Genomic DNA, 12,747 nt, shown 5'->3' on the forward strand with positions numbered 1-12,747 from the left:
CAAATCGGCAAACATTGCCTATAATTTATAGTAATTAGCTATTATAACTCAGGAATCATAGAGTTTATAATTAAAAATTTGGGGTGAAATGATACTGCCTCCCAGCCTACAGTTCGATATGTATGGTACAATTTTGTCTTGTACAGTATAGTAAATGAGGGATTCCATCCATGTGTAATTATGTACATCTAGCATGTCTAATGTAATTGTGTACATCTAGTTATGTAGGAGCTGACTACCATTGATAGCCTTATGGTTCACACATTCAGCTGTTAAAGTAATTACTGAAGTCAAGAAAAACCATGGCAGTGTTTCAAGCCTTCCTGTAACAGTTGGCAATACTACACTTGTACCAGTTGTAACGGGCTGACTGAAGTCAGTGTATCTGTCACTCCAGAGTCTATCAACTCTAACCCTGTCTAACCATGCTAAATGTAGTTCTGTAAGTAATAATTACAGCAGTATTGGAGGGACCTTGTAATGTGATCTCTAAAACATGTAATGGTAGACCAAGTGTTATAAGTATGTATGTATTCCTGACCTAATTCTAAGAGATTCCTTTTTGTTCCACAAACACCTTGGTTTCAGCCTCTTGTCTCATTCACAAATTGTTCTTCAATTTTACTACAGGACCTTACTTGAGATAGAAAGATCAAGTCTTGGACAAGATGATTACTTAAGCTTGAACAAGGCAAGGAAAAGAAGACATAAACATGATGAACACAAATGGCAATAACGCAATACCAAAAAGACAGTTTTGTGTTGAAATGTTTATTGATACTAGTTACCTATCAATTAAAATTGGGCACACATCGGTAAATTTAGAAATTTCATTTATTTTTAGGTGAGATTATTATTTAAGGTAAAGTGGCCATGATTAAATAACAAGGAATTTCCTGTGTTAATTAATGAATGTGTGGACAGGTTTGGTGGCAGCGAGTTCTAGACATTGGTCACCTTCAGATGGAGCTGACTGACTGAGGAATGCTGGGTAATTGTCGCGGAGCAATTATTGTCGCGTTGTTTACTGTCATTACACTGGAGTCCAAGCTGTCAATCATTGCATCACTATACATCCTACAATCACATTATTTGTTTGACCTTTATGAGGTCATACCAGGTTAATAAGGTCAATCTAGGAGTGGCCCCCTGATCCACAAATCAAAACAATCGTGATTATGACAGATCTATATTTATACATACACAATTATTTCATTTGTAAGAGCTAATGAGTAAATGACTTATGTACTTAAGATGACCCCTTAATGTAAATTTCATTCTTTATTCACAAACTTGTCTTAATTCTTCATATCCTGGCTCTATATTTAGAAGTAATGTAATATGTAAATATTTAAATGCACATGTATATGTGTGAAGATAAGTGAAAATTCATATTTTAAACTTCTGATAAATATTGGAGAAAAAAATGAAAAGAAACATCATCATGTCCTGTCAAGGTCTCATATTTTATATTTCCTTATTTTCAGATATTTTTCTGTACAGATATCTATGAAGTGTGAAAAAATCATACCCATGTAACATATTTTCTCTTGAATATTTAATAAATCTTTCCTGTATATTTTTTTACTTTTTACTTTTTTAAGATAACCAAATGATATTTACAAAATCCCCATAATTTCTGTAAATTACAAACTTTCTATTTGTGCTGGCACTGCATATGAAACAAGACATATACAGCTAATGTTCATTCAGACTTTAACCCCTAACTGACATAAGGATGTTTTAAGACTAAATGGTTTTAGACATGCTGCCATTTTCTTCCAACAACAAGGTGTAGTGCCAGGAGAATAACCTTATTACAGGGTTACAGTTACTTACACCTGTCTGCACTGTACCGGTAGTTACTCTGGAGGTATTCTGGAATACTCCTTACTAGTGAGAGTATCTACACATGTCACATGTATGTACTGTAAGATCACTAAATTTTCACGACACCTTATTTTCGCGAGATAGTCATTGACTCTTGATTAGTGAGACAAAATTTTCACGAATTGTGGTTATTGCTCTATATAATCTTAAGGAATACTATTATACGCAAGAATTTACTTTTGGCGAGCACACTGTCTCACGTAATTAAGCGAAAATAAAGTTTTTGTGAATAAAAAGTGATTTACAGTATAATTACACTTTCAATATTACACATTAAATGCATGCTTAATTCAGGCCCTGTACCAATTTGAATAATTTTAAAAGAATAAGAGGCACATTTTGAAATTACTGATGGCACATGTTATCATTGTTGGCTTATTTTCTGAGAACTATGACCCTTTTTTTCATTTGAAACAGTCAACTCTTCCAACTGGACCTGCATGTAATACATGTAATAGATAGTGAGTCCTGTGAAATAAAAGTGACAAGCTTCATATATGATGGTTGATAATTCTATCTCTCTATGTGTCCTGCTGAAAAGAACTTTTTCAAAGAAATAAAATAAACCAGATGTAGGTACATATAGAAGGAAGCGGTCACAGAATCCAGACAGAATTCTAGCTTGAATTGTTAGAGTTGTTGGTGCATCTCATAATTAAATATTTGCAACACTCTGGGAACAAGCACCTGCAAAGAAGGAGAGATGAAATTCAACTTCATCAAGCAATCACGCTAATTACTCCTCTCATGGAATGGCTCTGCTAGGATTACTGTGTTATTTCTGTACTCAGCTGGATCTATATTCAATATTTCTGCTATAATTTACATACATTGTGTGTCACAGAGAACCTGTGATACAATACACCAAACTGTTGTTTACCCATGACCCTGAACTTACCAGTACTTTAGTGATTGACCCCTGACCCTGAGTGAACTTACCAGTACTTTAGTGAACCTCTTCTCCAGTTCATGGGGGTCGGGCATGGGTAGACGCATCGGCATGGCTACTGATGTCCTGAGATCGAATCCTCTGTGATTATTGTGCATGCTTTCACCATTACCCATTTCTACCATAGGTGTGATGCGGTCTAGCTCCTCGCCACTCTGACTTTCGTCAAAATGGTCCGAGCTCTCGGTCGATCTGAAGTCTGTATTGGTTCCATTTTCTGAATGAAAAGCGATGGATGAAAGCAATGTCAACAGATATTCGACGTTTTTTGACACAAATTCGTACACATTACATGCCTTTCTCTAGATAATAATTCGTCATTCAAAGTTATGAAAATGTGAGTGATTTAAATCCCAGGGTGGTTAAAATAATTTCCTCTTTGCACAGGAAAAAGGCCAGGCTCAATGATGTTATGAGTCATTATCGTACTTTCTCGCGAGAAATAGAATCTGAATCAGTACAACGCTTTCTCGTAGAAACGCTTATAAAGGGACCGTATCGAGATGTGATTTACATTTGAAAAACATAATGGAATATTGCTTTTCTTTTAAGAAGGCACTATGCCGCACTAATGCTATACTTTAATATATTTTTTTCTTAAAAAGAAAAACACATATCCAAAACAAAAGAAAAAAAGGAAAGGAAAGAAAATGATGTATCTATTATCCATTCCTCAAAAGGGTTTTTCTCAAATAAACAAGAGGCCCATGGGCCACATCGCTCACCTGAGAAGCTTTGACCCCCACCCTACCCCACTGATCATAATTTAAACAATTTGAAATCTACACTACCCCAGTATGCTTCCATGTAAGTTTCAGGCTTTGATTTTCAGATTTTTTCTATATATTTCTATGTAAAACATTGATTCCACATTGTGGTCCCGCCCAACCCCCGGGGGTCATGATTATAACAATTTAGAATCTACACTACCCCAGGATGCTTCCAAATAAGTTACAGCTTCTCTGGCTCAGTGGTTCTTGAGAAGAAGATTTTCAAAGTTTTTTCCTATATATTTCTGTGTAAAACTTATTTCCCATTGTGGCCCCGCCCTACCCCTGGGGGTCATGATTTGAACAATTTAGAATCTACACTACCCTAGAATGCTTCCACATACATTTCAGCTTTTTTGACCCAGTGGTTCTTGAGAAGAAGATTTTAAAAGATTTTTCCTTTATATTTCTATGTAAAAGATTGATTCCACATTGTGGCCCCGCCCAACCCCCGGGGGTCATGGTTTGAACAATTTAGAATCAACACTACCCCAGGATGCTTCCAAATAAGTTTCAGCTTCTCTGGCTTAGTGGTTCTTGAGAAGAAGATTTTCAAAGATTTTTCCTATATATTTCTATGTAAAACATTGATTCCCCATTGTGACCCCGCCCTACCCCTGGGGGTCATGATTTGAACAATTTAGAATCTACACTACCCAAGGATGCTTTCACATAAGTTTCAGCTTTACTGGCCATGTGGTTCTTGGGAAGAAGATTTTTTAATGACCCAACCCTATTTTTGTCTTTTCTTGATTATCTCCCCTTGCGAGGGGTTATGTCCCTTCATTTTAACAATCTAAATTCCCCTTCACCCAAGGATGCTTTGTACCAAGTTTGGTCGAAATTGGGTCAGTGGTTCTTGAGAAGAAGTCGAAAATGTGAAAAGTTTACAGACGGACGGACGGACGGACAGACGGACGGACAGACGGACGACGGACAAAATGTGATCAGAAAAGCTCACTTGAGCCTTCGGCTCAGGTGAGCTAAAAACGAAATCATGCACAATTTTTTTCCATGTCAAAGATTTTTGGGAAGGTTAATGATTTGCATGCATTCAAATAAACCGAATTATAACAGTCAAATCATAACAAAAAGAGTTTGTTTTTTTTAGGACATACGCAACATAGTTTGAACTTAAGGTACTCCGATCCTCAGGTCCTCATAATCAGGCATTGACTACTGATATTGAAAATGCTCACAAAAATGTCGCTGAATTCTCAAAGTATTACATTTTTACCCTCGATAACTATTCAAACTTCATCTTTAAAGTAAATAATATTATATAGGGGCACTTAGTCCTTCTCAAATAAATTTTTAACAAATGCGAAGTAAAACATCGATCTACTATGCATTTTCCATTTTTAATTTGATCAACAAACACATTTTAGAAATAAAACTCATATTAGGTATCCAGGCGTTTGAAGAACTTGCACAATTTTTATGCATATAAAGGTACTTTAGTTTCTTCTATTTACTTCGATCATTTTACAATGCATAGTATATAAAGATTTTCTTATCATTACAAAACACAATAAATCACTTCTAATTTCATATCACGTTAATAAACATTGGTATTTTTGGTCATATTAAAAGAGTCTCAATTTCTTGAAATATGTCATTTAAAAATACTATAATGGGGTAAAAATGTCGACTTTTTTTATAAGACCTTTACATGGAACTTCAATGAGCCTTGGAGTACATACTGATAGGCATTAAATTGAAAATTGGTGCATGAAAAGATTTTAAATTTCAAGCTTCATTTTGAGACTTTTTTGAATTATAAATTATAAATTCAAGAGTTATCGGTTTCCTGGCTGAGGATCGGAGTACCTTAAATTAACATTGTACTTCCTAAGGACCCGTGGGCTATACTCTTTTAATATCTACGATCAGATTATGGTGCTTTACTTTAACACATTTTGATGAAAAAATTTAAAACATATGTAAATTGATTTTTGTACATGTATTATATTTCTTTAAAAATTATGCCGAGTATTTTCTTCATGTAACATCTATTCAAATCCCCTGATAAAGCATGTTGCTTTTTTTTCTATGAACATCTGATGTTATGATTTTTTTTTTAATTAAAAAAAAATATCTTGAAAATTTTCAGATAAAGTACGTTGCGTATGACCGTACGTGTATGAGAAAAGCAGCACTTACGTGGTGAATATTTGGTAAGCACTTATAAAAAGAAATTTTCATATTAGATATATATACATGTACCGTGCATAATTATGATATGCATTAACCAATAAATATGACTTAAGAAATTATATATATATCAAAAGTTCAAAACACGATAGAGTAATATAGATCAAAGGATGATTACATGGAACCGAGGATATAATAGTATACATGTACCTGTCAAAAACAAAGGACATTAATTACAAGTACTTTGATATATTATTATGTACCATTCATACAAGATCTCTTCAGCGACATTCTCAGAATCATTGAATATTTCATCTTTTTCTTTATTCGCTTTGAACATATATTTTATTGAATGAATCAAAAATCTAATTCTATATTTGTAAATTTCCTTCCCCATCCATACTCCCAGTATTTATAGATATAATATTAATACTAGATGTAACAGAACTGTGTTGTTTACGAAACGAAATGTGATTTGTACCGAATAGCACTAATCGGCTTCTTTAAAACAATTGATTTGACCTCACAAGAGCTCAGTTAAGTGAAAGTCCACTGAAATGTTGTTGAATGACAGAACCCTACCATTCAGTGACCTTTACAGACGATTAAGTCACAATTCCATTATTTCAGTCACAATTCAGTCGTTTCAATCAGTAACCCTTCAGTTGTTTCAGTTCCCAGTCAGTTGACTGAATGGTGCCCGTTTATCCTGGGGGTCGCCCGCGTGGCGCAGTGGATAGAGCGTCTGCTCTAGAGTCGCGAAGTAAGGAGTTGATCCTTATGTAGCGGGTTCGATTCCCACTTTGGGACGTGGAGATCATTCCTTCGGATGAGACCGTATAAACTGAGGCCTCGTGTCGCAGTAGGTGCTGGCACGAAAAAGATCCCTCCCTGCTCGATGGCCCTGAGTGCCGAGTGTAGGACAAAATCTGCTGGCGTCTCAGTATGAGTGAAAAATTCTCGATAGGGACGTTAAAAAATATACATGACTATATGTACACTCAATCAACCAATCCTCCTGGGGCTTCTTAACAATATAGAACTTATTGACCTGTTCATAAGAGAATTGATTTGTTTACAATTTGACTTGTTTATGACTTCTAGTATGATGACCTTTTACAATTTACTGATTTTTTTTATTCTTTATCATTTGTTTATAGCAATGAATTACTTTAGTACTGAATGGCAGTCGTAAACTTTAGCACTGACTTGTTTACAATAATAGATATATATTTGTTTAATTTAATAACACTGACTTTTTTTACAGGAGCACCGATTTAACGTAACTATTGAGTATGTTTGTCTTTTTTTTTATACATGCACAAACTCATGATCAACATGCTCAATACATTAACTTCCAGTGCGCTTGGTAAAAAACTTTTTTAAAAACTTGACTTGGTTTCTAATTTTCTATAAACATCATAAATATCTGTATCTACCCACCGTCGCTGTATTCCCCCTCCGGGATCTCATTCAGGTACAGGTTACTGCTGTCGATACTGAAAGACATGTACCGTCCCTTCTTAAACTCCGCCAGCAGCCCCAGGGGGTCGTCATCGTAAATATCATCCATATCATCGAATGTCCTCAAATCATCGAACGTCGTCAAATCATCCAACAATCATCGAATGTCGTCAAATCATCGAACGTGGACAAATCATTTAACAATTATCGAACGTCTTCAAATCATCTAACAATCATCGAATGTCGTCAAATCATCGAACGTCAAATCACCCAATAATCATCGAATGTCGACAGATCATCCAACAATCATCGAACGTCATCAAATTATCCAATAATCATCGAATGTCGTCAAATCATCCAAGAATCATCAAATGTAGTCAAATCATCCAAACAACAATGAATACACAAAAAACATATTTCCGTCGAATTACATATTCTTCCTTTATGTGTAAAAATAAATCCAGTGATAGTCCGTGAGTGTGATATCATAAATAGATATATTTTCTCTTTTTTTCGTTTAAACTAGCTTCCTGAGCATTTTAACTGTGAACACAGAGCTTGTCGACAGATATATGTCGTAACTTCACGCTGTTGTGGCCGCTGTTTCTCCCACACCCATTGCTTTTTCCTTTGCTGCATCTAATCACGGCCTTCTTGTTAAAACTTACAAACTTCATATCTCCTCAGGCCCATACCCAAACAGGAAGCTATTGGAGGAAATTTCTCATTTGAACCTAAGCTGTTTAGACCTTCACCGGTACATTAAGAAGGATGTAAAATATTGACACATTTTTATTTTAGAAAACAAAATTAAACCTCGTGTGTTTGGCTGCACAATCTCACTGGCTCATCTATAAATCCTTCCACTCATTGAATTACAGCTGGTTTTGTCCCCGACACACGCAATGAGCGCGGTCACAATGCAAACACTTATTCCGACTTCCACTCAAATAATCCAAACTCACCGGAGAAACAAAATATTACACAATGTACGTGAAGTCATGCCTAAGAAATTCCACAGGCCTCGACATGGCTTGAAAGTTTTAAGAGAATATCAAATATTCTCTATATAAACAGTTGTTTCTGTATTTGATACATACATCAAATGGCCCCTCGGTAGCTGAAACAGAGCACAGGGGCAGCTTTATTCTGCAGAACGTGGTAAAGTTATTTAGATATGAGATAAAAAGTTAAATGTTGTAGATTATAAGGCGATTCGTGTACACTATCAAGGAATGAATCACAAGAGTGGGTTTCTGAGGTTTGAGGGATTTCAAACCGACTCCAGATGCAAGACATTGTCATAACAGCTGGGAGGGATCAAATAAGGGGAACACAGTATAAAAATGTACAACAGGAATGTTTATAACAAGAATGTTTATAAAAAGGATGTTTATACGCGTGTGTGTAGGGGAGGGAGGGAGGAGGAGGTCACAATGCAAGAGTTGCTAGTAAGTCTCTCTCTCTCTCTCTCTCTCTCTCTCTCTCTGAAATTTTATTGTTGTTTTAAATGAAAACAGAATATTTGCTTTCAACAGCAAACTCACTGAGAAGCAAGAGAATAAATTCCGACGTTTATATCGCTATTTTTATCTTTCTTTCTGAAATAAATTTCAAAGTTTGAACTCCTTTTTCAAGATGATGTATCATTCAGATTTGTTCGGCTTCATGTACAAAGAGAGATAATCGAATCACACTTAAGTGGTAGTTAGCACTGCCACATAAGGCACGTGTAATGAAATAATTAGACAGGCCGCTCTGTGAGAGTCCCGCACTAATTTAAACACTGTCATTTACAGAAATTCAATATTACGCAAACATTACACAGGCTATCGATTTTTTTTTTTTGTCTGTAGAGAAACACAATTTGTTATCTTTTAACAAGAAGCACATTAAAAAGTCTTAATTATATAGACAGAATTTAAAGTTTGATAAATCGATCTTCTTCCATTGATAAAATTATCTTTTTTTTTTCTGTCAAGTTTTGTATATCTGAAATTAGAAAATTGGATTTCAAGGAATATACATGTATGACAAAAAAATCTTGAAATTGAGCCTTAATTTCTCTAGAGGAGGATAGAGGCGGATGAATATGTTTTACTCTTGTTTCCAGATGTCTGTCATTAGACCAAGCAATGTAATAAAGTGGACTCTACCAGATGTCTGTCCTTAGACCAATAGACTAATAAAGTGGACTCTACCAGATGTCTGTCCTTAGACCAAGCGATGTAATAAAGTGGACTCTACCAGATGTCTCTCTAAACCTTAATTTTTAAAAGTATTTTAGAGTCTGTTGTGATAAAAATCAAACATGTCCATGTTCCAAATTGACAAGTTGATGTCATTGACGTCGCCTCCAAATTCTAGAGACATACCTCTTAACCAATTCATATGTCCTTTGTGACCTCTCAGCGCTAGTGGATTTCCAGTGTATGGACGTAGTGCACGAATACCAGCTCCTCTCAGTCTCTTGCGAACACTTTGAGAACTTTATGCTGATTTCAGCAATTTGTACAGCAGTTCTGAGTCGATTGCGCAGGTGCCGAAGGAGGATCTGACGGTCCTGTCTGGGTGTGGTAACCTGCGGACAGCCAGTTCTTGGTCTGTCATACGTGTTCCTAGCTGGTGGAGACATGCGTTTAACTGCTGCAAAGCCGATTGATGTACACCAAATGCAGTTGCAACTTCCAGTTGCGTAGTTCCGTTAGAATCATTGTTAGAGCCTTATTGCGTTCATTTTTGTTTAGGCGTACGTGGCATTGCAGCATCAACATTGCAATCAAAGCAAAAATATGAGTTTAATAGGAGTGTTTATTGTTTCTCTAAATCCAAACTTTCATTGAAAATAGACACCCGATTTACAAGAAATCATGCAAAACACTGGCTATTTTCATAAACATGATGAATCAACACTTGGGGTTTAAAAGCCAATGATGTACTTTAAATAGGTCAAAGGTATCCAATGATGTAAGAGATAGTTGTTCCATATATTTTTTTCAAAATTTCTTTGATGAGTTAAACAATATCCGTTTCTTTTTTTTGTTGAGTATATATAGAAACCTATTTATAAGGGTACTTCAAAAATATAAGGAGTTTGCTCTTTGGCATTCCATAATTTAAAGACTGGCGCACCATCTAGCGATAATTCAGATAATATATATACGTAGTCTTGCCCTATGATCCTCTGAATTTGTTATTGGAATGAAATATAAAGAGATAACAAGGGTATTCAAGCCAAAAAGTCCATACAAACCATACACATCCGGAGCAAAGCAAACACGAAACTCTAAAACATAAGGTCGGATCAGGCATGACGGAAGAGTGAGCATCCCCTAGCGACCGGTCACACCCGTGGTGAGCTACTTGTCAGGATCAGTCAAGAACAGAAAATTCCGTCGAAATCCAGTGTGTAAAAAATGGTCCAACTCAACTAGTATGAAAAACGCCAGTAAGCACTTGACTTGCTAACAAGGTGATTGTATCGATCATTATAAGAAATTACGAAATAATGACTATAAACGAGACATTTAATATTCTTGTTTCATCGACTCATTTGATAATTGCAATAATTAATCTTCGTATCCAATCAACCAATAAAAATGCAGGTGTATATAACTATTTCGATATCTGTTAGTGTTGCTCGTTCATCTTAAAGTGGGGTTGATTTCAAGTCCATATTGATTTATATCTCATTCTTTTATGGGATTTTTTTGGTTTTGTTTCCGCTTCCAAAACGAAAGATCAGTTTTTAAATTTTTTTTACACCCTTTTTGCTTTTTCCTCTTTCTGGATTCCCAATCTATAAGATAAGATAATATTTATTTAAAGGCGGGTACATCAACAAAAAACATTAGATCCGAAGAGCTATTTTCCGACAACACGATTATGCGATTACATGCTGAAACATTGTTGCTCCTTTTTACGAAATATTACTGAACGATAATCCACCCCATCACACCTTTAAGTGTTAGATAGTTCCCCAGTAAAATAATAAAACCCTGCAAAAAAAATAAACAAAAAAACAATACATTCATCTAAGAGCATGTTCAGATTTAACACTCTTTATTCATTACCTTGCATATCAATAATTTGGCACAAAATAGTGAATGTTGCACAAAAGTGAATGTTAATTACGAGGGCTATTCATTATATAATGAGACTATATGTATTTCTTGTAAATTTTACACTTAAATGAATCGAATTAAAACGTCACTTAAAATAATCACTGTCTTTTATACTTCTTGATTTGTCACTTAATTCCAGTCTTTTCATACAGCAATGTTAAAAGAGAGCATCTTGTTCGGACTCACCCATGAGGACACTGTTAACACGAAGACAGAAGAAAAGTCCTGAAAGAACAATTTGAGTATCAGGTTATATGTCAAACATCCTTTTCTAATGAATATTACAGGAAAATCATTTTTCGAAGAACTCGTGTCATGTTATGGAAACTCTTTTGCACCTATCAAAACCGTTTATCGATGAATAAAACATGAAAAACTGGTAAAGATTCAGTTACAATACCAAATTGTCAAGAAGACCTAGATCAATTGTCAATGAAAAATCAGTTACAGCTAGGAAAATCGTTTTCGACAGAGAAGGCAGAGTGACCGTCACTTCGATTGCCTTGATGCTGAACTTTTCATCGGGTGGCTTTTTAAAAACGATAATTTAAAAGAAGGCTTAGGAGCAAGGAAAGTATCGCGAGGTGAACCCTACACATTTTTAATAGTGAGCAAAAAAAAGAAAGCAAGTGCAAATTTCTCGAAAAAATTTGAAATTTTGTGGGAAATCAAATGAAAGACTCCTGCATAAAATTGTTACAGGGAATGAAAGTTGGCTACAATTAAATGAACCCGAAAGAAAACCAGAAAAAAATATTGTCCCTTAAACAAAGTGAACAACTTACCATTGCTAAATGTGGCAAGAAATGTTTACGTGAAAAGGGTACAGTTTTAGGTACAAAACATTACAAAAAACAGAAGAACTAAGTCCGGAATGAGGGGTATCAGTACATGTATATGATAATGCCCTGGACAGCACACAATACAAAGTACACATGCGATTTCTTAATTCTGGGAAAATGGGTAACAGCAACTGGATCACCCTTTATTCAACGGATTTATCCCCATGTAACTTTTTCCTATATCCTAAATTGAAAAATTCTATCTTGTAGTCGTTTCCATTCTCGTGTTACATTAGGTTCAGTTGTGTATCAGTGCCTAAAGAGTATACCTCTCTTGAAATATAAAGGCGCGTTCAAAAGCTGAAAAAACGACTTCAAAGATGTGTTGAAGTAAAGAGTGATTATTTTAAAGGGATGTAAAAAATAAAATAAAAGGAAAGAATGCTATGTTATTTCTTTCTGCATTAACAAAGTCTCACTATTTAATGAATAGCCCTTGTATGCATAGTAAAACTAAAATTAAGATCTAGAGTATGTTAAGGTGAAGTATAAAAGACAGTATTTGACACAAAAGACATGCTGCAAACGAATTTTAAACATTTAAAAAAAATCAA

General features: G+C 35.1%; 1 protein-coding gene across 5 annotated transcripts in view; it reads right to left on the reverse strand.

Moving 5' to 3' along the window:
• The window catches only part of LOC134232569 (formin-like protein), a 37,014-nt gene extending 28,614 nt beyond the window's left edge, over positions 1-8,400 (reverse strand). Inside the window, exons 1-3 of one of the 5 annotated variants that reach the window (XM_062714588.1) lie at positions 7,207-8,399; positions 5,773-5,793; positions 2,830-3,056 (exon numbers count right to left, since the gene is read on the reverse strand). In XM_062714588.1, the coding sequence (XP_062570572.1) occupies positions 2,830-3,056; positions 5,773-5,793; positions 7,207-7,336 (378 nt within the window). In that variant the 5' untranslated portion in view covers positions 7,337-8,399. Of the gene's footprint in view, positions 1-2,829; positions 3,057-5,772; positions 5,794-7,206 lie in introns of all 5 variants that reach the window. The other 4 variants (XM_062714560.1, XM_062714571.1, XM_062714565.1 and 1 more) reach the window with 4 other exon arrangements.
• Positions 8,401-12,747: the final 4,347 nt, after the last annotated feature.

Source organism: Saccostrea cucullata, unplaced genomic scaffold (genome assembly GCF_032062105.1).
Source record: "Saccostrea cucullata isolate Sc308-1 unplaced genomic scaffold, CSIRO_AGI_Scuc_v1 ctg596, whole genome shotgun sequence".
Taxonomy (NCBI): Eukaryota; Metazoa; Mollusca; class Bivalvia; order Ostreida; family Ostreidae; genus Saccostrea; species Saccostrea cuccullata.